At 51.3% G+C, this 26381-nt stretch overlaps 11 protein-coding genes across 11 annotated transcripts; 8 read left to right on the plus strand and 3 right to left on the minus strand.

The window, feature by feature from the left end:
• Positions 1–539: 539 nt before the first annotated feature.
• Positions 540–962, minus strand: BJX68DRAFT_262639 (uncharacterized protein; the record flags this gene model as incomplete). The annotated part of the gene is made up of 2 exons (XM_071044493.1): positions 540–662; positions 774–962. 2 exons carry the CDS (start codon positions 960–962, stop codon positions 540–542), a joined length of 312 nt encoding a protein of 103 aa, XP_070903251.1.
• Positions 963–1426: 464 nt separating this feature from the next.
• On the minus strand, positions 1427–2967 carry BJX68DRAFT_160018 (sterol desaturase family protein). Its single transcript, XM_071036841.1, has one exon. The coding sequence runs from the start codon at positions 2696–2698 to the stop codon at positions 1652–1654; it is 1047 nt and encodes a 348-aa protein (XP_070903252.1). The 5' UTR covers positions 2699–2967; the 3' UTR covers positions 1427–1651.
• A 1109-nt stretch (positions 2968–4076) lies between these two features.
• Positions 4077–6626, plus strand: BJX68DRAFT_262641 (P-loop containing nucleoside triphosphate hydrolase protein; the record flags this gene model as incomplete). Its single annotated transcript, XM_071044494.1, has 7 exons — positions 4077–4148; positions 4200–4389; positions 4445–4657; positions 4715–4907; positions 4958–5051; positions 5104–6198; positions 6255–6626. The coding sequence occupies 7 exons, from the start codon at positions 4077–4079 to the stop codon at positions 6624–6626; spliced, it is 2229 nt and encodes a 742-aa protein (XP_070903253.1).
• Positions 6627–7069: 443 nt separating this feature from the next.
• Positions 7070–9176, plus strand: BJX68DRAFT_160027 (TAP-like protein-domain-containing protein). Its single transcript, XM_071036842.1, has 4 exons — positions 7070–7579; positions 7647–7942; positions 8002–8116; positions 8170–9176. The coding sequence occupies exons 1-4, from the start codon at positions 7278–7280 to the stop codon at positions 9038–9040; spliced, it is 1584 nt and encodes a 527-aa protein (XP_070903254.1). The 5' UTR covers positions 7070–7277; the 3' UTR covers positions 9041–9176.
• A 298-nt stretch (positions 9177–9474) lies between these two features.
• On the plus strand, positions 9475–11786 carry BJX68DRAFT_252799 (uncharacterized protein; the record flags this gene model as incomplete). The annotated part of the gene is made up of 2 exons (XM_071042618.1): positions 9475–10795; positions 10993–11786. 2 exons carry the CDS (start codon positions 9475–9477, stop codon positions 11784–11786), a joined length of 2115 nt encoding a protein of 704 aa, XP_070903255.1.
• A 147-nt stretch (positions 11787–11933) lies between these two features.
• Positions 11934–14567, plus strand: BJX68DRAFT_160123 (putative potassium transporter). The gene is made up of 5 exons (XM_071036843.1): positions 11934–12284; positions 12342–12550; positions 12601–13373; positions 13434–13599; positions 13646–14567. The coding sequence occupies exons 1-5, from the start codon at positions 12278–12280 to the stop codon at positions 14468–14470; spliced, it is 1980 nt and encodes a 659-aa protein (XP_070903256.1). The 5' UTR covers positions 11934–12277; the 3' UTR covers positions 14471–14567.
• Positions 14568–14922: 355 nt separating this feature from the next.
• BJX68DRAFT_160150 (mRNA-binding ribosome synthesis protein NOC2) lies at positions 14923–17423 on the minus strand. The gene has a single exon (XM_071036844.1). It carries the CDS (start codon positions 17332–17334, stop codon positions 15019–15021), a length of 2316 nt encoding a protein of 771 aa, XP_070903257.1. The 5' UTR covers positions 17335–17423; the 3' UTR covers positions 14923–15018.
• Positions 17424–17557: 134 nt separating this feature from the next.
• On the plus strand, positions 17558–18655 carry BJX68DRAFT_160254 (ESCRT-I subunit protein VPS28). Its single transcript, XM_071036847.1, has 4 exons — positions 17558–17691; positions 17745–17981; positions 18041–18536; positions 18646–18655. The coding sequence occupies exons 1-3, from the start codon at positions 17602–17604 to the stop codon at positions 18446–18448; spliced, it is 735 nt and encodes a 244-aa protein (XP_070903258.1). The 5' UTR covers positions 17558–17601; the 3' UTR covers positions 18449–18536; positions 18646–18655.
• Positions 18466–20316, plus strand: BJX68DRAFT_160277 (S-adenosylmethionine-dependent methyltransferase). Its single transcript, XM_071036848.1, has 3 exons — positions 18466–18787; positions 18856–19116; positions 19174–20316. Exons 1-3 carry the CDS (start codon positions 18754–18756, stop codon positions 19911–19913), a joined length of 1035 nt encoding a protein of 344 aa, XP_070903259.1. The 5' UTR covers positions 18466–18753; the 3' UTR covers positions 19914–20316.
• Positions 20317–21470: 1154 nt separating this feature from the next.
• Positions 21471–23461, plus strand: pbs2 (mitogen-activated protein kinase kinase PBS2; the record flags this gene model as incomplete). Its single annotated transcript, XM_071044495.1, has 2 exons — positions 21471–23027; positions 23075–23461. 2 exons carry the CDS (start codon positions 21471–21473, stop codon positions 23459–23461), a joined length of 1944 nt encoding a protein of 647 aa, XP_070903260.1.
• Positions 23462–23877: 416 nt separating this feature from the next.
• glr1 (glutathione-disulfide reductase GLR1) lies at positions 23878–26381 on the plus strand. The gene is made up of 3 exons (XM_071036846.1): positions 23878–24617; positions 24670–25502; positions 25547–26381. Exons 1-3 carry the CDS (start codon positions 24199–24201, stop codon positions 25978–25980), a joined length of 1686 nt encoding a protein of 561 aa, XP_070903261.1. The 5' UTR covers positions 23878–24198; the 3' UTR covers positions 25981–26381.

The raw sequence follows: 26381 nt of genomic DNA on the forward strand, positions 1-26381 counted from the left end.
GATCAAGCAACATGCATTTTCCTAACTCGTACTAGGTGGTTCCGACAACGGGGCTCGCCTTTTTATCAGAGTTATCCGCTGATCCCACACAGGATACGCCACATCGACATCAGCAGATTGCACAGCCTCGAACCCGGGTATAAAAATAATCTCTTCCGATGATGTTCCGAGCCTCGCATTGCTTATATGTATGTACATATGTAGACTAATTATTGTGCCTGAGGCAGGAGTATGTATAGGGACTCCTTGGTTGCTGACCAGATAGTCAACCGCGTGGTTCATCGTATGTCTACGGCAGAGGCTTTAGTTATATATCGCGGAAGAGCCGATTAGACCAAGTTACAAATAGGTATTGTTACTATCCCTTTTTCAATACTAGGTATGGAGTAGGGTTTTATACTAGACAACAATAAAGACTGCAAAAACATACTAAACCCGAGAGAACGATGGACGTCTTCCAATCATGCGTTTGGAGGCATCTCTTCGCGTCCCACCTGCCTAGCCAACTTTCCTTAAAAGAATATACATGAAGAGAACAATTATTCCTCAGGCCCAGCCCTATCACTCGGATGCGCCAGATTAGCGGCAGTGAAGTGGTAACTCGAAATACTATGGTCAACGCCCGCATTCGTGCTGTCAATGCTGATCTCTTCAGCACGCCCCTGCTGAAGAATAACAACCACGTTAGCCAAGTCCTTAACTGTGTGTAGATTCTCTTTATTGCTTCGCAGTACAGCGATGAATAAAGGGAAGCCTCAAAAGAAACGACCAACCTGTTGGCCTAACGAATCAGCCGTGGGGTTCATAGTGGTCGAGCGCAGACCCTGATGGTGCTCGCTCTGGCTTCCAGTCGCCTCCTTGCCCTGGTTCTGGCTCTTGTCCCGGGTGTAGTCGGCATTTTGGTTGAAATGCTCGGTGAAACTCTCCGGGTCGTCAGATGGGTTTGGCTTTCCAGTAGGCATTTTGTTATTGGGTTGTTTGAACTGTGCTTTTGACTGATTGACTCGGTTTGTTTGGTGATCTTTGTAGATGGATAGGAGATGGATCGATCAATGGAATGGAGTGAGGGCCCCAATATATAAACCTTGCATGACGGAGATGAGGTCATGATTTGTGATGATGGACGTAGGTATCGTCTGGCCACATGTTGGAGAAACCTGGACTGAGCCCTGGTTACGTTGAACCTTATGGGTGAGTACCGAGATTCCATTCGAGCACGCAACTTGTTGCGAAGAAGTTATTGGTTGGAAGCTAAGAAAGACTGTCACAACCTGATGGAATAGCATCGTTATAGCATCGTTAATCCAAGGATTATTCATTTTCTGATTCGTTTCCCCGCATTTAGCGACATGCTGATGAGCGCTTGAGGTTGAAGTCATAAGTGTGCTGTTGGAACACGATTGGATGGATCCGGGTGTAGCGGTGGTCGGCAGTGGCGACCATGACAACTTGAGCAGATGATTAGGATTGATCGGGATAATTCATCGACCGTTCATAGTCAATTCCTCTAGTAGCTGTATGTAAAGTTTATTGTAAGTTGTATATACATCCTCTAGAGCTGTCCTCCCAAGGGCCATGTTTCCTGCGACCCATCCCACCTCGCCTTGTAGAAATATCATGTCTCGTTTCATGGCATGCGGGTGCACCCCGCTCAAAAGAGTGGCATGGCTGCCGTGTTGACATAGTCGACATTGTCCCTTGCTGACTCGATCCGATCGTGACAGGTGCCAAAGATCCGGTCCCAAAGGCGGGTCTGCTTCCCATAGTTGTAACTCTTTCTGTATCCCTTGCGGTGATGCAGGTCGTGATCTTCAATGACAATGTCGGCTCCAAGCAGGTCTAGTAACCAGCCCAATGTCGAGGGTGCATTTCCGTGAAGACGTAGGCCGCTATGTCCCAGGACCTCGGTAAAGGCAATGTACTGGTGGCAGACCCACCACTCGTAGAAGCTCATAGGTAGCCCAAAGGCCTTTAAAGTCATATAAGTCAGGAATGGGACTCCAACCATGTCGAAGAACTCTTGTTCGTGGTCTGCGTAGGCCGAAAGCAAGGGGTTGGGGTGCTTGGTCAAATGGTGGGTGCGGTGAAACCTCCACAGAAAGCCCACATCGTGCATCGCTCGGTGGTACCAATAGAACCAAAAGTCAAGAACAATGCCATAGAGGCCAATCTCGAGGGGAAGCCATGCCCAGCTCATTGTTGAAGGCAGCTGATTCGCATGGTAGGACAGATAGACTCCCATTGCAAGACGCGAGCCAGTGGTCTTGTAGAGGGCCTGAACGACCTTGCCCACACCCACATCGGGAATCCCATCACGCTCGTGTTTGTCGCCGTCTAGAAAGCCGAATTTGTGACCAAGCCTGCGAATAATCTTGACTTCGTGTATGACAATGGCATTGAACGCAAAGAAATACCAGTTGAAGGCTGCGATGGGCCCAAGAGTGCGCCCAGTATAGGACGAATAAACTTGATGAACGGCAAGTGGGATGGCTGAATAGAAGAGCACCCAACGATGAAGAGACCACTGGGGTACGTAGGGTACCTTCTCGTCCTTTGTGTGCACGGGGACCTCCTGGTCACGGTCGACGGGGTAAACGTTCAAGTAGTCGATGAGGAAGTGGTAAAAGTTCCAATCATCCCGGCTGCCATCACGCCAGGTGGACTTGATAGAGTCCTTGGGGTTGGCTTTGGTATCCATTGCTCTGGGCAACGTTGTGGTTCTTGTGTTTTGATGTCTCCAGCCTTGACAAAAGGGGTCGTTGGAGAACTCTTATACCGTCATCGTGAAGGATATTTGAGGCTCGGAAGCACGAGCTTCTCTTCTCAAGCATGTGATGACAATCTCAGGCCACGGCGATCGAATCTGAATCTATGCAGATCTCTTGTCCCAACAACTCTAGAGACCCAGATAGAAGGGCCCAAGACTGGAATTTGGAGCTCGCATCTTTATCGATATTCGAATTAGCGCGATTAAGTAATTTTCACCACATGAAGAACAAGACTTTGTTGAATCAGCCCCGCGCAAGTATGCCTCGGATTGCCGGTTATCGTCAACCTCATTCTGGCGAGAACTCGCTTCCACAGTCAAGAGTTGGAGAAGGGTTGGAAATGGCTACAATGAGCCACCTGGCCTCTGATGCGCCTTCAGCGTGACTTTTGCGCCTGAAGCGGTGATAGAAGGGGCCATTGTGTCGTCCTATCGTCCAGAAGCCCGGAGAACGGGATTAAGACCCCGCATGAATACGAGCGAGAAGATGCTCGCGACAGGCAGGATCTCAGCGTTGATAGTTGAACGGAGAGCCTGGTTTTTTATGGTGAGCCTGCGAGAGAGCGTAACAACGAAAGAGCTGGGTCGGCAGTTGCAGGTTCATATAGAGAGGACGGAGGTAGGAGAGCTGATGCTCGAGAGACCACACCGACGATTCTTATAGTTACCTCTTGACTGCGATCTGCTTCAAAAAGGAGCGCGGTCCGCCAGCGGCTTCACAGATTGGTTTGGCTCTTCAGATGCGGCTGATCTTGTCGCACAGACTACACATCTGGAAAAGAGGATCGATCTCGCCTTCTGAGTGATCTTATCTACATTTTCCTGCCACTATTGAGCGATAATCTCTCCAGATTCGCAGGGTTGGAGACTCAGATCGTCTGTGTGACTCTGCAATCGTATTTTATGCTGTGTTGTGTGACTCGAGAACCAGAATGACCTGGCAACAATGTTGATTCCTCAGGCCGCCAAGAAATCGGCTATTCCGCTTTGGGTTCCCGACTCGATCGCGCCTTCCTTTTCCAGTCTTGCAGGAACAACAGTGAGTCAACTGAAATCTCTCGAACCAACTTTAAGCCTTGGAGCGGAGAGAATTGATTTGTCTTGGATCATTAGGTTGCTCAATATGTTTATAATTAGCAATCCCCGAAGCTACATGAAACCATCTTGTTCCCAGCAGTTGCATTGGCTGCCGCAGGACATCTACACGATTACTGGACAGACCCTAGATTTTCCACACCAAACTTGAACTTCTAAAGCGAACCTGGACCGCCGATTGATTGATTGATTGATAGAGGCTATTGTGACAGCCATGGCGCCATCCATTATCGCTACCTGCAAGCAAACCCGATTTCACCTTCTTGACGAGAAACCAGCACGAGAGGTGGGTTATAAACATACATCTTCTGTGCTGCGGCTAACACGTTTCTGTTAGATTGATGTGGAAAATCTCACCATTGCAGTTGCCTCGCCTTTGGATGACGCGGAAGATGCTGCAAAGGCAAAGACGAAAGGAAAGTCAAAGGCCAAGGCCGAAGCGAGAGAGCTCATATCCGATGCGCATCTGAGGCTTAAAGCGGGTACTCACTATGGGTTGGTAGGTCGAAATGGGACTGGAAAGTCAAGTATGTCGCTCGGTCTTCATGTCTATCTTCGACCAGCTGGCTGATGCATCCCTAGCGCTTTTGCGGGCCATGGCAGACAAGTTGGTGCCAGGAATACCGCATTTGACCCGAATAGCCATTCTGCAACAGACAGATACCGAAGCCCAAGAAGGACTGCAAACCTTTGGCGATGGACGTCAGAGACAAAGCGACGAAGAGATCAAGCCGGTCCTGGAGTATGCCATAAGTAGCGACCATCACAGGAACGAAGTCATTGGAAAGATGAACTGTAAGATATTGCCACGCTCTCTCCAAGTCATTGATACTTAGTCCTCACTATCACTAGTTTTGTCGAACAGTTTTGAGACGGAGGACCCTCTGCAACCCGTGAGGGCGATTCGAAAGATCCGGCATGACGAGATCGAAAAGCAGCTTTTCCTAGCTCAGAAGAATGCCAACCTCAAAAGTGGTGCAAGGGGCTTGCAAGCGCGCAAAGAGTTGAAGGCCGTGGAAGCGAAACTGCAGAATTCTAGGGAGCTGTGAGTTGCCACCTTCAATTTCGCTCAGGACCATCGCTGAGATATTCTAGACTGGAACAGGAGGAGATTGACGTAGAGTCTGCCAAACAAGAAACCCAGACTGCGGTGGAAACTTTACAAGACCTACAATCTCAATTTGAAGCAGTGAGTAAACGGAGGCTAGTTGTGCGAAATGGACGCTAAGTCAAATCTTCAGATGAAGGTTGTCGACGTAGAGCAGCAAGCTCGTCAAATCCTCCTTGGGCTTGGCTTCAAAGAAGATATGTTGGGCAAGCCATTCCACACTTTGTCTGGTGGCTGGCGTATGCGCTGCATGCTGGCAAGCATTCTGATTCAGAACCCCGACATTATGATACTAGACGAGCCAACCAACTTCCTAGATCTGCTAGGAGTTGTCTGGTTGGAAGAATATCTGAAGCGAATGCGTGAATCGTCACAGACAACAATCCTTCTAGTCTCCCACGACAGAGACTTTGTTGATGCAGTGTGCGAGGAGATTGTCATTCTTCGAGATCAGAAGCTCACATATTTCAAGGGCAATCTGTCCGCATACGAAAAGGACTTTGAAGAACAAAAGCTGTACTGGGGTCGCATGAAAGAGGCTCAGGATCGTCAGATTGCTCACATGGAGGCAACCGTCCGCGAGAGCATCAAAGTCGGGAAGAAGACTAACGACGACAACAAGCTCCGAATGGCCAAGTCGCGACAAAAGAAACTCGATGATAGAATGGGTGTTCAAGTGAGCGCACGCGGAGGCCGATTCAAGCTGAATAGAGATCTGGCGGGCTATCACCTAAGTTCCCGCGATGAGATTGATGTTCCGCAGGATGAAAAAGGCGTGTCAATTCAATTGCCCGACGCTTCCGAGCTTCGCTTCCCAGGACCATTAATCTCACTTGAAGGAGTCGTTTTCAAGTACAAGTCAAGTGCAGCTCCCTTGCTGAAAGGAATTGAACTTGTGATGCATATGGGAGACCGTGTTGGTATCATGGGCCTTAACGGCTCAGGAAAATCAACCCTGATCCGCCTTGTGGCCGGTACCATGGTGCCCAGCCAAGGCAAGGTCTCTACACATTCGCGGTTGAAGATGGGCTACTACGCACAACACTCTATCGAGGAACTTCAATCGCTAGGGCAAGAGGATCCGTCACTAACCGCGCTTGCGCTGCTGGCAAAAGATGTAGCCGGCTCACTTAACGAAGGGCAACTACGGGGGTTGCTATCATCATTGGGTCTCCAGGGAAGAATAGTCTCCGATGTTCCCATCCGCCGACTGTCAGGAGGACAGCTCGTGAGTACTAGAAAGACCGTGTTGGAAGAACATCATTGCTCATATTAGTCACATAGGTCCGTTTGGCATTGGCCCGAGTTATCTGGAATGCGCCGCACTTACTCGTTCTCGACGAGATAACGACTCATCTCGATTTCCACACAGTGACAGCCCTGGCCTCTGCATTATCGACGTTCAACGGCGCTATCTTGCTGGTCTCGCACGACCGGTTCATGGTCCGGGCAGTGATAGAGGGAAAGCGGGATCTAGACCATAAACTAGACGAGGACTTTGAAGGTGTCGAAGAGGACCCAAGCGAATCGCAGCCACGGCGTCGTGTCGTGTACGTCCTAAGGGCTGGCGTTCTAAAGGTCCAAGATGAAGGCGTGGAACAGTTTGAGAAAAGTCTGGTGAAGAGGGTGCAGAAGATGCTGCCTGCACAAGACTAGTTGTGGATTTCTAGAAACTCTGACCTAGAGCAGAACCATCGACCTTGGCCTCCTTGCACGAAGACTAACCCTCTTAATCTGTCGAGTAACTCCTAGCAACCAACCTGAATGACGCCCATTCGTGATTTGTACACCCTCACTTAGCAGCTGTCTTCCCGAACAATAAGGGAGCATGTCAAGGCCGGGAAGAGGAGCAGGTAACGCTGAGCTTGCGTGGGCGTTCGGGTAAATCATGGTGACAGGGGATGTTCTTGAAGGAACTTTAAAAGCGTGGCGATGCTTTCCGCTTTGCGACACATGTAGCGCTCTCTTCAACCTTAGGCGGAACTCCGCATGCCCGATGATTCATGCCAATGCCTGGCACGACAGGTTCAGCAAGGATCTCCAATCTACTGTTGCTCCAAAAGCTCTGTTGATCTGGGCTCATTGGAAATTGGGGGCCGTGATGCTCTCTGTCCTTCCCTGTTGGGCGCCATGTGCCGACAATGCATCATGGCTTCGTCTATCACCGAACTATTCATAGTCCCAAATACACGGAGACCAGGGTCACAAAAACAAAGCTCTGGACTATATAAATAGTCAAGACGTCCTTGTTCAAGATTGCCACCATATCTCCGCAGACTTGAGGAATATCCAACTTGAAGCAACACCATGGTTTCGCTTCGCACTCTTCTTCTAACACTTGCCTTGCTGGCAACAGCAGAATGTACTTTCAACTGGACGAGCTGCGATCCAGCTCAGTTCGACTCTTCCACCGTTCCAGTGCCGTTCGAATGCAGAACACTAGATGTGCCCTTTGACTATACCTCCCACAACTCCAGCGAAAAGCTTACGCTTAAGCTTATCAAGGCTCCTGCACCATTAGGTTCCAAAGGAACCATACTGTTCAACATGGGCGGCCCGGGCGTTTCTAATCGAAATGACTTTTCTACACTTGCACCCATCCTGATCCCGTAAGACTGTCACATCAGTCAATTTTTTTTTTTTTTTTTGGATTGTCATACTAATCTCCTGCGATAGCTTGACCGGTGGTCAATATGACCTAGTTACTTTTGACACACGCGGAACCGTTGACACCATTCCTTTCAGGTGCCACAAAGACCCTGTTGAGCAGTTCCGCGCGTTCTTCTCCCAAGAGCCTTCCAACTCCTCAGATACTTCGTTGGGGAAACTGTGGGCGCGTGGAGCGGCTGATGCTGAGGCCTGTAGTACATATGCAGCCAAGGATGGAGCTGTCTTGACCACGGCTTTTGTGGCAAGGGACTTGATGCAAGTCGTTGACGCTCTGGACGAAGACGGTCTACTCAGGTATTATGGTGAGTTTGTGGGCTAGTCCGACGCAAAAATCGATCTGTTAACGGTGTGACACCTATAGGTTTTTCGTATGGCACTACTCTGGGTGCAACGGCAGCTGCCATGTTCCCTGACCGCATCGACAAGATGATCCTCGATGCCGTTCAGAATGTGCATGAGTATTACCATGCACAGGCGTAAGTGTCCCTGGCGTTGCAAGCCCTAAAACCAGTTCTAATTCCATCTACAGTAACTTTGAGGAATGGGAACTGTCCGACCAGCTCTTCTCTGCAATTTTCTACCACTGCGTTGAAGCTGGTCCCGAACTCTGCCCGCTTGCTTCATATAACCAAACAGCTGAGGAACTGGAAGCTGCTGCCTGGGACCTTTTGGAAGCCACCAAGTATCAACCTGCGCCTGTAGGCAAACTTGTGGTGGATTACCCAGCCCTCAAGACGTTATATGCCCAGGGTCTTTACTCCCCGAGGTCCTGGCCTTCTCTGACGGCCGTCGTTGACCACCTGGCCTTTGGTGGTGAAAATGCTGCAATTCCTCTCGACACGATTCTGGCCGGTTTGCCGTCCATCAACACTACTGCTGTAACTCTTCCAAGCCTTATGAGCGGCGACATGGCCTTGGCGGGCATCTATTGCGGGGACAACCAGGTCCGCACAAAAAGCTTCGCTGACTTTCTCCCTGTTGTTGAGAAGCTCTACAAGACAAGCTCTGTGATGGGAGACGTCGCAATGGGCTCTTATGTCAGATGTCAGCAATGGAAGATCAAGCCTAAGGAGACCTACACCCGAGGCTTTGACGTGCGAACCAAGAAGCCGATTTTGTTTGTTGGAAATACTTTGGACGGACATACCCCTCTCAAGTCTGCTTACAATGTGAGCTCCGGCTTCGAGGGCAGTGTTGTATTAGAGGTCGACGGTTTTGGTCACGGCAGCAGCTCTGTACCATCCGAATGCTCTCTAAAGACTATATCCGCTTACTGGGCCGATGGGACGCTACCTGAGTCGGGCACGCGGTGCGATAGGAGTGTTGAACCATACACTGGGGAATGGTGGCCGAAAGTGTTCAGGGACGCTGGTGTGAATGCCAGTTGGATCGCTGAATGACTGCCGGTTGGGCTTGGAAATGAGCCAGCCACTCAACTCCAGAAGGGCATAACAAGTGATTCACATAGTGCATATTAGTAATTACTAGAGAACTTTCCGTCCAAAAAGAAGGCCCCAGTAGCGTACTCCGTACTTGCGCAATATATGGATTATGGGAGCATTTGTCTGACCCGCCCAGCCAGTGTTTTTATTGCCTGCCAATGACATCACATCACCTTATCGATTAGTAAAGATTACTCCAAACCAGTCAGGTGACTTGGAGGCGACCTCCGAGTGAGTCCGCGGAGAACAGCGATAAGAGCCCTAATTTGCTTTTCTCCCATCTTTTGTGACCAAAAGTCATTCATGAGTTTTTCGCTTGCTTCGGGGAATGCAGGGTATTACTGAATCCTGGAAGTCGTCGCGCAGAATCTCTGCTGAGGATGACTGAGCCCATGCTACTCAGGCGGGGCGCTGTTCATGCGACTACGTCTTGGACCAGACTCCCCCGCAACCGCCCCCGAAATCCAGGTCTGCAACGGTTGACTCTCTCGCAAACTCGACATGTTAGTAGTGGCCGGGACTCCATAACGACAAGTCGGGATGCATCGACCATTTCTCCTACATCAAAGTCGCCGTCCCCTCGCTGGGAAGCGCTCAAAACCGCAAAACCCTTTTCCGCGTTCCTGACGGATACTTTCGATCGCCAGCATGACTACCTCAGAATCAGCGTCACCGAGCGCTGTAATCTCCGTTGCTTATACTGCATGCCCGAAGAAGGAGTGCCGCTTTCTCCTCCGTCTCACCTCTTGACCTCGCCCGAAATCGTCTACCTTTCCTCGCTGTTCGTTTCGCAAGGCGTGACCAAGATTCGTCTGACTGGCGGAGAACCAACTGTCAGGAAAGATATCGTTCCTTTGATGCAGTCGATTGGAGAATTGCGGCGCGATGGACTTCGGGAACTGTGCTTGACTACGAACGGAATCTCGCTTCATCGCAAGCTCGAACCTATGGTGGAGGCTGGACTGACTGGGGTGAACCTCAGTCTGGACACGCTTGACCCATTCCAGTTTCAGATCATGACGAGGAGAAAGGGGTTTGAGGCGGTGATGAAGAGCATCGACCGCATACTGGAGTTGAACAAGATGGGAGCAGGGATAAAGTTGAAGATCAACTGCGTCGTTATGCGAGGGCTGAACGAACGGGAGATCATCCCGTTTGTTGAAATGGGACGCGACAACCCCATCGAAGTCCGGTTCATTGAATACATGCCGTTTGACGGCAATAAGTGGAGCCAAGGCAAGATGGTGTCGTACCAAGAGATGCTGGCTCTTATTCGGGAGAAGTACCCAACGCTCGAAAAGGTGACAGGGCACAAGAACGATACCAGCAAGACGTATCGGATTCCTGGGTTTCAAGGACGGGTCGGCTTCATCACCAGCATGACGCACAATTTCTGCGGGACATGCAACCGTCTGCGCATTACCTGTGATGGCAATCTCAAAGTATGCCTCTTCGGAAACGCTGAAGTTTCTCTGCGCGACATTATACGGAAGCAAAACAAGAATGAACCCATCGACCAGGCTGTGCTAGAGGAGCTAGGACTCCTCGAGGCGGCACGAGCCGCCGCTCAGCTCCACGACGAAGGTGGACTTGTGAGTCAACGAGAGAAGGAAGTTCTCGACGTTATTGGAATGGCCGTGAAACGGAAGAAGGCCAAACACGCCGGCATGGGAGCGCTGGAGAACATGAAAAACCGGCCGATGATTCTTATTGGTGGGTAGGAGCACTCTCCAGCCCTCGATTTATATGACCTTTTTGCGATGAGATTTTACGACATACGAGCCACATACATGCTTGCACATTGTTTGTATATGACTTTGGGACGGAGGCGTTTGCAGGTTCGCGTGATTCTGTATATACGGCATTTGCATACCATGTTGGTTGGAAATTACTGATAGGCGTGGCTTTAGATAAAACAAGGGAATCCTCAAGAAATACAAGGCACCTTTCCTGGCAGTCACAGTCACCACTGGTTACTAAGGGGCGCCCATGGACAAACATCCCAACTTACATGCTCAGTACTGGAGCTTCAAGCAACCAAGTTCGCTTCTACCGCCGCGAATGTAGCAACACATCTGAGCCCCAGCAACCCAGGAAGTCTACCAGCACCAACGCAGAGCCAACCTCCCTCCCCACAGCCTCAGACCCAGACCTCCCCCACCTCAACCGCTCTCAAAACGTGCACATGACTCTCATCGACGAGAAACCGGTAACCAAGCGCCTCGCCACATCAACATGCATGGTCTACTTCTCCAACCGGCGCCCCTGGGAAATTCTCCGCGAAGGCCGCGGCACGCGCAAGGGCGACGTCTTTAGCATTGCTCGCATCGCCGGTATAACAGCCGCGAAAAAGACGCCTGATATCGTACCGCTTTGTCATCCGGGTCTTGGGCTTACGGGTGTAGAGGTGGACGTCAAGTTGGAAGACCCGACTCCGACAATGGAGAGGGGAGAAGAGACCAAGGAGAAGCTCTCGGCGAGCCTAAAGCATGGGGGAATGCGAGTCACGGTCTCAGTCAGTTGCCTTGGAAGAACCGGGGTGGAGATGGAGGCCATGACTGCGACTATGGGGGCTGCCTTGACGGTTTACGATATGCTGAAGGCGGTTGATAAGGGCATGGTTATCGGGGATCTGAAGCTTTTGGAGAAGATTGGTGGGAAGAGTGGACATTGGGTGAGAGAGGATGTCATCAAGGATGAGTAAACTTATACCATTAGTAGGATTGTTGATGTACAGTCCCTAAACTTGTGTAGGACCGCGGAAATAGGGTAGATCAGTAGGGCTGAGACCCAAGCTTTTGCCATGGCTTGTCCCGCGAATCTAGATTTTGACATTTCCTCGTCCGTTTCTTTCACAAACCTCGCCGCACAGAGCACAAAGACAGTCAGATCAGGCACTATCTTTTATTCTTACCACTCGCCTTGAACATCTGGACCCTGGTCAAAGGATTTGAACATCGAAACCGCCCTACCAGTGGGGACCGTAGCGGTGTGGAATTGTGGATGCCTACGGTCTGGACCCACGCCGTGTGGAAGCTCCATCAGACGCGTCGATTTTTTCTCAAGACTTTGACGAAACCTTAGGTCACTTTTGCCATCAATCATCATATTACACACAGCCGCAGGTACCTGGCTGTCAGAAAACCATGTTCTTGTTTTGTCTTGTTCCATTCATCTCCTTCAGCGTTCTCCTCGATGACCCGTGAGTTCTCTTCCCTTCCGCATTCGGCCGACCATCTCACTGACATGAAGACATTAGCCCGGCGTTGTCTTCGGCTAACGAGCAGGCGAATCGCAAATCTACTCCCGCCGTTTGATTTTCTTACCTTGCACTATGCATACTTTATCTTTGTGTCTCTGCTCAGCAGTCTCATCTTCTGGGGGGCTTCCAACCCAGCGCAGAGTGTCTCCTACACCGATTCCCTGTTTATGTGCGTGAGTGCTATTACAGGTGCTGGATTGAATAGTGTATGCCGTATTCTTTAGTTCTGCCTGGATACCAGTCTGATGATATACAGGTCGAGGCCTCTACCTTGAGCACATTCCAGCAGGCGGTGACATTCGTGCTCTTGTTACTGGGGCACGCCATTCTCATCTCAATCACAGTTCTCCATGTTCGGAGGAAAGCTTTCCGCCGTAAATTCAAAGGTATCGCTAGAACGCTTGCGCAACAGTCTGCTGGGAATATATCAGCTCCTCAGGACGGCACTTTGACTGAGGCGAAGCATGATTTGGAGCGCAGCCCAACAATTCGTACTGCTCCTGTGCAAGGATCGAGTCGGTCCGAAATCTCCCTTTTCCAAACAGCCAACGCCACAGAGCAAGATAGTAGTTATGGTCAACAATCGACATCACCGAACGCTGCGGTTGACACGCCGTCAGACTTCAAGGGCCACAACGACGTGACCAGAAGCAGCTATCCCTCCGTTAACAAAGCCTATGTACTACCATCAATGGGTATCTGGAAAGGAACACAAAAGTATTTCGAATCCAAGGGACTCATCTCGCGGAACTCTGAGTTCCACGGGTTGACTTTGGAGGAGAGGGACCGACTCCAGGGAGTTGAGTACAAGGCGATTTCCTTTCTGTCGCTAATTGTTCCTCTGTACTGGCTATCTTTTCTTGTTTTCGGCATCGTGGGTATGGGTACCTGGCTATCAGTCAACAAACCAGAAGTCCCTCGGGCAAACGGACTATCACCATTCTGGACAGGAGCCTATTTTGCTGTCTCTGCATTCGTCAATAGTGGTATGGGTATTCTGGATGCAAACATGACGGCCTTGCAGACCGAGTGAGTTTTTTTTTGGCATTTCTCTTTCAAGGTTCACGTCATACTGATCGATTAATCCAGTGCCTATCCTCTCGTCACAATGGGATTGCTGATTCTTGCCGGGAATACCCTTTACCCATGCTTCTTGCGGCTCATAGTCTGGTCCATGAGGAGAATGATACCCGACCATGAGGCGTGGAATACTTGGAGGATTACCTTGGATTTTATCCTCGACCATCCCCGCAGGGTATGTACACTCAATGATTTTGCGTTCAAAAGCTAACCTAGACTAGGTGTATACGAACCTCTTCCCAGCTCGTCACACCTGGTACCTTCTCCTAACTGTGATCCTTTTCAACGGAATCGATTGGGCCGGATTCGAGGTTCTTGCAATCGGAAACAAAGAAATCGAGTCCTTGCCGACAGCCTACCGAATCCTAGACGGCTTGTTCCAGGCACTAGCTGTTCGAGCTGGAGGCTTTTCCGTCGTCACCATTTCCGATCTTCGCCAAGGTCTACTCGTCTTATATGTTCTCATGATGTACGTGTCGCCATTCCCTGTGCTGGTCACGATGAGACACACGAACGTCTATGAAGAACGCTCTCTCGGAATATACGCAGAGGACAGCCCGATTGCCAACGACCCGCAGTCACAGAGCATATTCACCCGCCTCATGAATCAGCACCTATTCGCGCACGAGGGCACCCGCCGCCACTTCGTCCGCGAACAACTGCGCGACCAGCTGAGCCACGATCTTTGGTGGATCGCACTCGCAGTGTTCCTCATCTCCATAATAGAGTCCAATAACTACAACAAGGACCCAGTGGCATTCTCAACCTTCAACATCCTCTTCGAAGTGGTATCCGGCTACGGCTGCGTCGGCATCAGCACCGGCTACCCTGGAAGAGACCTCTCGTTTTGTGGAGTCTGGCACCCACTAAGCAAACTCATCCTTGCAGCAGTTGCTCTGCGAGGTCGTCACCGGGGGCTACCTGTTGCTATCGACAAGGCGATCATGTTGCCTAGTGAATCCCAGGTGTGGGCTGAAGAAGAAGATGCTGTACTGAGGCGCGAACAGTCTCACATTCGTCCTACTCCGGATTTCGTGGCTGTCTAAATTTTGAACACTCTGGAGCAATCCTGTCCTCAGAGGATGTAACGATACATGATTAGACTTATGACCTAGATTAATGATATAGATTTGACGCTGTAAAGCTACTCGCGTGCCTATGTACTCGGAAGACTATTAGGGCTCCTAAATTCGTCACCCAGGAATGTCGGAACTGTATTGTACCATCCGGACTTGGAAACCTACACTCCAAATTTCCGTATCTGAGGAAGGTGCGATGGACTAATCCACACTAGTCGCGCCTTCCAATTTCATGGCACCCAGCTTCGCGCCTTCCCATTCGGGTTTCTGTGCTTTTCAAGGAAGGTGCGATTCCTAGAGGGCTCGGGTCGTTCCTGCCTCCTGTGATGCTTCCGTAGTTGCCTTAGAACGTGTCTTTGTCGATTTGATTTTAGGCGCCTCGGTGAAAGGGCCCGTGCAAACGCGAAAGGAATCATAGATCACGAATACCAAGCTATAAGAAACCTTTTGTGTTGCAATAGAAACAAGATATCATGAAGTTTAGGTACGGTGCAATTTAATACATAATGACGAGTCTACTCATCATCTTCCTCTTCCTCATCATCTTCCTCGTCCTCGTCCTGCTCTTCAGACTCATCCTCAACTTCTTCTTCGCTCTCATCCTCACTCTGATCAAGCTCACTCGCAACATCATCCATTACCACATCACCACCACCTTCTTTCTCTTCCTTTCGCCGTCTCTCCTCCTCCCGTCTGCTCTCCTCGAGGAGAGCAGCCTTCTCCTCTCGCAACTTCCGCTGGACCTTGACGAACGCTCCTAGTGGGGTGGTTTCCCAGTCAACATCCTTGAGGAAGCTCTCGACCTCGACACGATTCCTCGGCGCATAGGTAACGTTCACTCTGCGCTCCTCAATCCACCGTGCGTTACTCTCGAGCTTTTGCACGAGCAGCAGGATCTGCTGGTTCATCTTGGTGTTCCTGTTCCCGGATGAGCGCGAGGAAACCTGCTTGAGCCAGCGCTTCAGGGCGACGACAACGGGAACAGACAGTTCCGGGAACGCAATGTGTTTCGTCCAGAGGACGAAGAACTCGGCCAGGAGCTCAGCAACTTGCTCGAGGACGCCGTCCTGGTAGATGCGGGTGCGGAGATATGATTTCGGCGCGCGGATCGCGGTGTTGAAGTCCAGTGGGCGGAGGGTAGCTGATTTCGGGGGCTTGCGGAGCTCGGAGAGGTTGAGGGGTTCGAGGAGGGAGGAGGCGAGGGGGATGTATGTTCCTGTTCCTCGGGAGAGGCGGAGGAGGGAGCGGGTGAGTTGGAAGCGGAGCGGGAGGTATTGAGCTGTGGGGATGAGGCGCATGGCGCCAATGGTGATCTGGACCACGGGGTAGATGAGGGGCCTGAGGGCAGATTGCTTGCCGGCCTTGGCTTCGGCGAGGCCGTCGCAGTGTTGGGAGAGGACGCGGGACCAGAAGTCCAGGCTGTGCACGTATTGCCAGTTGTAGATTGTCTTGTAGGAGTCCTTGGAGGAGTTTGTGATGCTGCTTCGGAGATGCATGGCGAGCTGGCGGATGAAGTTGAAGCCCGTTGTGTAGGAGACGTTTTGATCGATGCCCCAGAGCTCGGCGGCTGAGTTCTTCATGAGGTTGACGCCGGGAAGTGTGTGGACGGTTGTGTTGCGGCTTCCCTTGACAACGCCCTCGTAGGAGGCCTTTAGGACGGTCTCCTTGAGGCCGGCGTCACCGATGACCATGAGACGGCGGAGGAGGAGGAAGCCGACAATTCGGGTGGCTTCAGTGGTTGAGACATCGGCCCAGATGCCAACAATTGTCTTAATGACGACCTTCAGGAGTTTTCTGAACTGCAATAGATAAGGGAGCATGGGTTCAATGGATGAGAGGGTAAGCTTCAACGTCTGCTCGTCGGACAGGTTCTCGAGTAATTTGTGGACCGAAGAGGTGTATGATTTGATGAGCGGCGTTAGAGTCTTGAACTTCTTCGAGTCGAGAGACACCCTGATCTTGCCAGACGCAGACTCCTTGACAGGAAGGTGGTGGCTAAGAACCCGAGGAACGTTTCCGAGCGCTGTGACAAGAACCTGGTGATACACGTTCGAGTCCGAGATTGTATACTTCTGCTCCTGGGCCTCCACTTCGTCGAGTTGCGCGGCAGCGCGGAAGGCAAGGACCGTTTGTCGCATAGCACGAATAGAGTTCTGCTCCTCCATCAACTTCTGCCACTTCTTCACAGTCGCGATGGTGAGATCCGAGGCGGTATCTTCCTCCTCTTTGGCCGCCTTCTTTTTCTTCTTCTTTGGTTGTTCCTCTTCCTCCTCTCCCTCGCTCAGGGCATCAACTTCCGCAAGGTCGCCAAATTCAAGCAGTTCAGCATCGTTTTCCTGCATGTATTTGTAGAATTCGGGGTCTTTTTCTTTCAGCGACTCCAGAGCAGCTTTGTGTGATTCGAAGTCATCGCTGGCGTCCGATTCCGCACCGTCTTCGTCTTGGGATTGCCCGTCTTCCTCGCTTGACACCGCAGAGTCTTCCTCATCATCCTCCTGAGCCTCTGAGCGCTTGCGCTTCCCAATCTTTGGGGTGACATCCTTCTTTTGTGCTTTCTTGCTCTTCTTAGCGGTGGGGTCCGCAATCTCGAATCCTCCAGAGAAGAAATCATCGACGTTCATTTCCGCGAAGGCATCCTGCTTCTTCGTCTGCTCCTCCCTATCCTCAGGCGCGTCCTCTCTGTCCGCTCGCGACTTCGCATTATCAGCCTTGCGTTTCTCCTTCATCTGATTTCGCTGCTTAATCTTCGCGGCCGCTTTTCGTCGTTCGAGAACATCCTTAAGATGGTTCTTCTCGAACTTCTTTGTAGATTTTTTCTGGCTTCCGGCCATTGTAGCAGCAATTCCCTACCGAGCGGGTAGGATCGATTGAATCGAGGAAAATTGGCTGCACGGCGATAATGTATGTACTTCCGACCGCCAGGGACCAAGCCGAAGAAAAAAAAAATCTTGGGCGGCGTCCACCGTAGGCGGCAGAAAACACAAGGTCACGGGTCGCAGGCTGCCACTTGTGTTGACCGCCTTCCGTCCCCGTCCCCTCTCCTTCAGCTCCGCAGTTGACGATGACGAAGTATACCACATACCACACTCCGAGGCGCCATGTATGCTCAACGGCCGCTGGCCTATGCTCCTACTCCTTACAGCTATACACCGAATACCACTCGCTCAGCATCCATCAATCTCGATGAGGTACGATGATACCAAAGCACCTTGGCGGCGTGGTCAGCTAACCCGCTGAACAGGAAGTGAAACTCTCATCGAGCTCAGCGGAGCGTGACCTGTACGAATCGTTGGCCGAGATTTACAGCATAATAGTCACTTTGGATGGGTTGGAAAAGGCCTACATCAAAGATGTGGTCACGGAGGCGGAGTACACTGAAACATGCACTCGGCTACTGAAACAGTACAAGTCCACCTTGGGTGATGACACTGTCGCGCGGGAGTTCGGTGACTTGGAGACATTCAAGCGAACATGGGGGGTAATGTTGTCTGGCTCGTATCTCTTCGTGTGGCGTTACTAACTATAGTTCATCAACAGCTCGAATGCCCCCGTGCCACCGAGCGCCTCCGCATCGGACTCCCCGCGACAGTCGAACAAGCATCCCACAGCAGCGCAACAGCCAACAAGGCGCCTGGAGCACCAGGTGCTACAGCTGGAGCATCTGGTAGCCTGATTCTGGCAGCTACGGAGAACTTCATCACCTTCCTCGATGCACTGAAATTAAACATGGTCTCGAAAGACGCGCTTCATCCACTGCTTTCGGAAGTCATCCAGTCAGTCAATAAAGTCACGGATATTGATTTTGAGAATCGTGGAAAGATCATACAATGGCTGATCACGCTGAACCAAATGCGTGCGACGGAAGAGCTGGGCGAAGAGCAAGCGAGAGAGCTTGCGTTCGATATCGAGCAGGCGTACCAAGGGTTCAAATCAACATTGGAGTAGAGCACAGTCATTCTTGCAGAGTTTCGGGCAAAGGCGTTGGGGTTCTATACCTTGGGGATGTTGTTCTTTTTTTGTTCTTGGATACTTGGTTCGTTTATCTCATCTCCTGGGCTGTGGCGGGTCCGATCCGCGGAACAGCCTTTCCTCTTTGGGCGATTACGCCTTTTTTTTTTTCTGCGTGCCTGAATTCGAGATAGCGATTCGCCACAGGCACGGCTTGTATAAGAGGATCGCCTGGACCCCGCGCTCCATGCTGTCGAAGAATTACTCCGTACAAGCCCGTTGACCTCTCCGTTTCCATCATCATGATCTCTGCAGACCCCGATGAGCCGCTCCACGGTTTGACCGCCCATCCACCCCTCTTCGATAGGCATTGTGGGCCAAAGGAACTGATAAGCGTCTTGCAGTGTTGGACCTTCCCCAGATTTACACGAAACCATCCGGAACAGAGCTTCTTCAAACCCTCGATCTCCTCACGATCAAACCGCGAAGCTTTGGCTGCAGTGCTCATGAACCGATCAAAGGCCGGGCAGTCGACCCCACGGGGCTGACTCGGTACTTGACTTCAATCATTGCGAGTCCTCTTACTTGGCTAGATACCGATGAGTTACGAGAGGCTATCTGGGATGCTGCGGCTGCTCGCCTCAGTGAGCGGTCTGGCCGGACTGGTATGGACTTTAAAACAGAGCCCTTGGCTCTCGGAAACTGACTTGTCCAATTCACAGCAATGCCGGCAATGTCTCGCGTTTTCGGAATTCCCACGTCATGGGGCGAAGAATTTACATTGACCCTCCACGAGCCCTCGTTGACCTCCGACAACCTCGGGATGAAAACTTGGGTTTCCTCCTATCTCCTTTCCCAACGCCTCAATTCGCTGCTTGACTCTACTCCCGAGCTTGTCCCGTCCGAATCAACCACTCCCGTCGCAGACTGCACACTTCGAGCCCTGGAACTAGGTGCTGGTACCGGCCTCGTTGGTCTCTCTTTCGCGGCGCTACGCGGAAAGTCAGCAAAGATCCATCTCACAGACCTTCCTGAAATCGTGCCGAACCTATCCCACAACGTAGCTCTAAATGTAGAGCTGCTCACCAAAACAGCCGCGACAGTCACAACAGGAGTCCTGGATTGGTCCGTCTCGCCAGAAACTCCTCCATCCTCGGAAGAACAATACGACTTGATCCTTGCTGCTGATCCGCTATACTCCCCAAGCCACCCGCAGCTACTTGTGGACACAATCACCGTTTGGCTGAGTCGGGGTCTCGATGCCCGTGTTGTGCTGGAGATGCCTCTGCGGGATGCATACCTGCCACAGGTGCAGGAGCTCCGAGAGCGGATGGGAAAGCTTGGTTTGGCAGTGGTCGAAGAGGGCGAAGAGACAGGGTACGACGATTGGGAGACTGCTGACGGAGGCGCAGTCGCAGTGCGATGCTGGTGGTCCGTCTGGGGTTGGAGCGAGAAGTTATAGCCTTTGATGGTTCGCGCCGCGTGGTTTGAGCGATCATACACGATGTCACGAAGATCAACGATAAACGAGCGACCTTAGATCTATAGGGTCGACAGACATAGAGCTAGACTAGATCAGATAGACAGTTCATACCCCGAGAAAGACACTGGATATATCCACTTTGCTCTTGATAACATCATCCAGTCCATTTACTCTACCTCTCTAGCACAATTGAGCAGACGAAAGATAGGGTATATTGAGGGCCGTGTTGTTGGGGCCTGGAACCTGTCCACGTGCGAACTCCGCTGGTGACCGTATTTGGCCGGGACTGATACCAGGGATACTTCTTGTGGTCTGAGATGCTACTTGCTATTCAAGAGAAGATAGCTAGAGTAGGGATTCTGTTAATAATTAGGAGAGTACTTGGTAAAAGACAGAGTAGAGGAGAGTAGTTTAAATATTTACTGGCTGTTTACATAAGCATTCCATCGGCATTAATTTTGGATTCGAAGCAAGATTGAACTCAAGACACCCGTTTCCTAACAAATTATATCAAAATAACCCCCCCTCCCCCTTCTCTCGTTTACTATATATATATATACTCCGTATATGCCACCCCTCCTCTCTCTCGTATAGCATATCTCGCACTTGAACTTGTTTACTGATAAACTATACTCCCTCCCCTTCCTCTTTAATACTTCTCAGACTTGAGCTCGTCTAGTAACAAATTGTTTACCACTAATTGTCCCCTCATTTCTTCAAAATCTCCATATTTCTCCAAGCGCCGTCTCTACTCTCCTCTGCAGATTGGGCCGCACTTGGGATCAATGCAGCGTGATTGCAATGTCTGTGTCTGAAATCCTTGGTAGCAAGAAATGAAATCATGGGTCATGTTGTGACGGAATGATGTAAGCTCTGGCGGCCGATCGAAGACTGAGACGCAAGAGTTTCTGGGGTGGCAACGCTCGTTATTGGCTGGGAGAGCTGCCGCGACACAGGCTTCTTCATGAAACTTGATATCGCAGCTACACAGGCGGTTGAAGCTATTTGGCGCTGGATTCCTGGTATTGGCCAACAGACGTGAGATTAATTTACATTGCAGCAGAAAGCTGCCTTGTGCTGTCCAAGACGTCTCCCTCACTTTAAATTATTTGCCGCCGTCCCCCACAAGGTGCGCGTTCTCCCAGGAAAAACAGGGAAACTGGAAAAGCAAAAGGAAAAAGAAAGGAAAAGACTCTTCTTCGTTTCTTCAATACTAATAATCCCCTGGTGTTGTTTGGTTTTTGGGCTCCGAATTCCACTTCTGGACCGAGAAACCACCACAAGTTTTGCCCCGCGTTGATTGACTCCCACTCCGTCTGCCGAATTATTTCCTGCCTTGTCATCCTCAGCTTCAGTGACAACAACCTCATCCTCAATCTTACTGTGCGTCTCCAATATTATAACCTTTTCGGCACTTTCATGCTACAAAGCCGTTGAACTCTGTGAGACGACCTCTTAAAAGGCGTTGGAGAATTTCCTCCGGCCTTTCCGCCTTCCGCCTCCCTATAATTCTCCTCTTGCGCGACTACGCCGACCATGTCCGCCGAACACGATTTCGCTACGGAGAATCCTCTAATCTCTCCTCGATCCGACGATGGCGAGCAAACACCCGACACTCCTGATAGCGACATTTCCCCGCCGATCAACACACACAAGACCATACCGCTCTTACGACCAACCTCCGATAATACCTCTGGAATCACACCCTCCTCTACACATCTAGGTCAGGTAAACGCGGCACGACATGGCGGCGGAATTACTCCTCGCCCACAGGCGTCAATGAGCAGTGCGAATCAGGATATTTTGGCCAAAATGAAGGCTTTTCAACTTTCGAGACAGGGAGCTCCGCCGCCTAGCTTGAGCCAAGCTGCGTCTACCGGAGCAATCCCAACAGGTGGCTCCCAGCCAACCGTGTCTAGCCCTGGACCGCTGGCGGGTGGTCATTCCCCGTCCGTTGCCAACGGTCCATTAGGCGGCGCACTCGCTGGGCGGCTTCCGCCTTCCCATCGACCGGCCGCGAAGAATTGGGCTTCTGCTCCACATGTCCCCGGTTCCTCTCCCGGGACCGGCTCCCCTAAAGGGCTGGCAGCGAAGCGTATGAAGCCTGGTCTTAAGCTTTCGGATGCCACTGGTGGATCACCTGCGCCATCTGTTGGAGGCCAATCGCCCGCCAGTGGCCCGGTTGGGCCAACCGCCGGCGGAGACACTGCATTCAGCAAGTATTCGGAATATATTGATACGAAATCCGGAACCCTGAAGTTCAAGAACAAAGCTATCCTCCACGGAGGCGGCATCGAGTTCTCTTCCGGCCAGAGTTTCAACATTTCGCTAGACGAAGTTGATCGCCTGGACGAGCTGGGAAAGGGCAATTATGGCACTGTATACAAGGTCCGGCATAGTCGCCCGCATATGCGCAAACCAGGACAGGGCTTGAGTGGGATTGTCAGCCGGCTCACAGAGACGACGGACTCTGATTCTCAGACGGTCAAGGTTCAAGACAACCTGTCTGGTGCTGTCATGGCAATGAAAGAGATTCGACTCGAGTTGGATGAAAACAAGTTTGCGCAAATCATCATGGAATTGGACATCTTACACCGCTGCGTCTCACCGTTCATTATCGATTTCTACGGCGCCTTCTTCCAGGAAGGGGCAGTTTACATTTGTGTCGAGTTCATGGACGGTGGCTCTATCGACAAGCTCTACGCCGACGGCATCCCCGAGAGCATCCTTCGCAAGGTCGCGCTATCCACTGTCATGGGACTCAAGTCGCTCAAAGACGACCACAACATCATTCACAGAGATGTGAAACCTACCAACATCCTTGCGAATTCACGAGGACAGATCAAGATCTGTGATTTTGGAGTAAGCGGCAACTTGGTTGCCAGCATCGCAAAAACCAATATTGGTTGCCAAAGCTATATGGCGCCTGAGCGAATCGCAGGAGGTGGAGTACAGCAATCGGGAGCCGGCGGCGGCGGCACCTACAGTGTTCAAAGCGATATTTGGAGCTTGGGATTGTCCATCATCGAATGTGCCATCGGAAGGTATCCATACCCTCCAGAAACCTTTAACAACATTTTCAGTCAGCTACACGTGGGTATCCTATCCTTTTTTTCACTATTATCGCTGACAATGTTCAGGCCATCGTCCATGGGGATCCTCCGACTCTCCCACCAGAGTACTCTGAAGATGCACACTCATTTGTGAATGCTTGTCTCGACAAGAACCCCAAGAACCGACCTTCATACAGCATGCTTCTCCGACATCCCTGGCTTTCCTCGCTTCTGCAACCTCCGTCAGAACCACACAAGGACGGTGATGTACCATCCATGAATCTAGCAGATGGAGCTTCTGGTATGCCACCAGTTACGGATGATCAGGAAGTTGCAGACTGGGTCAATACAAGATTGGCGAGACGCAGAGAGGGTACATACAAGGATTCAAACAAGCCAGCTCTGCATGCGGTTGCATTGGACGCTGTACCTGGGAGCCCTCTGCTTGACGACCCTCTGCTTTCTTTGCAGTAAGAATAACAGTCTCCCACATTCGCGCATCATATCAAGACATAGCACTATCTATACACATGCGTTCCATCTTCTCTTCCCTCTCTTTTTTCACTCTATACCCTGTTTTACGATCAAACGCTCCTACTTTGAGCCGACATTTGCTGGCGCTGGCGCCATGGAGGCAGAACTCTGGCATTTTGGACCCATTTCTACCGTGTTTTCCATCCCGACGGTTGCGATACCGAGGTTGACCTTTGTGGCTGACGTGAGTTGGCGTGGTGCTTCTTCCTCTCCAACAACACACTGTATACTGCATGAATGTATCGTATCATCCGAATTTCTATAGACCGAACAACTTTTGTGGCATTGTTTTTGATGCATCATCATTTCAGGCCTAGACAAATTTCAATGCTTATCAATCAATACGTGATAGATGCTGAGTAAGAGTGCAGGTGGACGCAGATTTGCCTCCTTTACAGAAGATAAAAGGACAAATTAAAAGGGTTGCGAAAAGGCTATCTTACCAACACGATAGCCTCTTCGGATAATCAGCTGCCTCGTCGGAATTAGTAGTTGTCGTTGTGGATTGAGTCTGTAGAACGAGTCGCCCGGAGCGGCTGATAGCCCGATATCGTCATCTGCAACAGAAGCTCGCATGCGTCCGGCTTCCCCGCCAACTTTTTTCTCCTCCAATCCCTCAGCCTGCCCCCTCCCCTCCCCTTCTTTTATTCCTTTGGTGTGCGCAGACAACTCCCTCCATGCTTTCTCGTTCCTACCTTCGGCCACTTACTGCGCAAGCGTCAAAGATTCGGCTTCTCCCTTCGTCTTTTGTCCGCGCTCAATCTTCCCAAGCTTTCGGCGGATACGGCATTGCCACAGGTGCCAATCGAAGCGTCATCTGCCCTACCCCAAAAGGAGGCGCGCTGGCTTCTACTTCTTTAATTGCCTCGATTCCCACCGGGTCGCGTCTCGCCTCGATTTCACGACACTTTTCGTCTACTTCTCCCGCTGCGGACTCGAACAACATGGCTCCCGTCGAGACCCGGCAGTATGACTACATCGTTCTAGGTGGTGGAAGTGGTGGTAGTGGTAGCGGACGGAGGGCCGCTGGCTGGTACGGCGCAAAGACATTGATTGTGGAAAGTGGACGCTCTGGCGGTACTTGCGTAAATGTTGGGTATGATCTCCAAAAGTCTTTTGTCGTTGCGGCTGCTAATCAGCATGTCTAGTTGTGTTCCCAAGAAGATGACCTGGAACTTTGCCTCCATTACCGAAGCCATCGAGGCCGGTCGTCACTACGGCTATGATCTTCCGCACAATGTCAGTGTCAACTACAACCACTTTAAAAAACTCCGTGACGCTACGGTGGAGCGTCTAAATGGAATCTATGAGCGCAACTGGGGCAAGGAAGGTATCGATCTTGTGCACGGCCGGGCCAAGTTCGTGGAACCCAAGACCATCGAGGTCGCTCTCAACGACGGCACAACCGCCCGCTACACTGCTCCCCACATTCTGATTGCGACCGGTGGCCGACCCAGCATCCCAGATGTCAAGGGCGCTGAGCACGGTATCACAAGCGACGGGTTCTTTGAGATGGAGGACCTCCCGCCCAAGGTCGCCGTTGTCGGTGCTGGATACATTGCCGTTGAGCTGGCTGGTGTTATGGGCACCGTCGGTGTCGAGACACACATGCTCATCCGCGGCGAGACCTTTCTGCGCAAATTCGACCCCATGGTTCAAAAGACCATGACTGAGCGGTACGAGGCTGTTGGTATCCACGTCCACAAGAAGCACCCCGGTATCAAGGAGGTCCAGCTCATTCGTGACGGCAAGGGCAAGGACAAGCTCCTCAAGCTCATCAACAACGACGGATCCGAGTTGGAGGTCAACGAGCTCCTTTGGGCCATTGGCCGTGTCCCCGAAGTCGAGGATCTCAATCTCGACGTGCCCGGTGTGAAACTCGATGAAAAGGGCCATGTCGTCGTTGATGAGTACCAGAACTCTAGCGTCGACGGCATTTATGCTATTGGCGACGTCACCGGACAAGCCGAACTCACCCCAGGCAAGTCTGATAATACCAAGTGATTTCTTAGCTAACCGCAACAGTCGCCATCGCCGCCGGCCGCCAGCTAAGCAACCGCCTCTTCGGCGGCGAGCAGTTCAAAACCGCCAAGCTCTCCTACGACAACATCCCCACAGTCGTCTTCTCCCACCCCGAAGTCGGTACCATCGGTCTCACAGAGCCCGAGGCCCGCGAGCGCTTCGGCGACGACAACGTCAAGGTCTACCACACCCGCTTTGGAGCCATGTTCTACGACGTCTTCCCCGCGGAGGAGAAGAAGAAGAACCCCACCGAGTTCAAGCTTATAGTTGCTGGCCCCGAGGAAAAGGTTGTTGGGTTGCACATCCTTGGTCTTGGGGTTGGTGAGATGCTGCAGGGCTTTGGTGTTGCGGTGAAGATGGGTGCGACCAAGAAGGACTTTGATAGCTGTGTTGCTATTCACCCGACCAGTGCGGAGGAGCTGGTTACTTTGCGGTAGACTTGTAAATGTTTACCTGGATATAGAAACACTCTCAAGAATAGAAATACATGGTGAAAGATCCCGACTTGATTGGTTTTGAAGGGCAAAAGGAAATATATAAAAGAATGTACCAGATATCGGCCTAAAGTGACTCCATGGACACAAAACATGGGCAAGTAAAGAAAAAAGGTTGTGTAAACTTTGTGGCAGGAAGCAAGAGCTTCCGCGGCAGTCCTTGTACGGCACCCCTGCTCGTCCAACATCCGGGGTTTGTATACCTCGAATTCGACCTGTAGCCACCGAGTTTGTACTGGGGTGATCAATGTAGGATAGCGACCTTGTTACTCCGCCGCGCTTGTACCCCAGCTCGTGCGACGAAGATCCTTGGTCCCTTTTGTAACTCGTAAGCGCCCTTTGTC

This window comes from Aspergillus pseudodeflectus, assembly GCF_044049435.1.
Source record: "Aspergillus pseudodeflectus strain CBS 756.74 chromosome Unknown BJX68scaffold_5, whole genome shotgun sequence".
NCBI classification, from domain to species: domain Eukaryota; kingdom Fungi; phylum Ascomycota; class Eurotiomycetes; order Eurotiales; family Aspergillaceae; genus Aspergillus; species Aspergillus pseudodeflectus.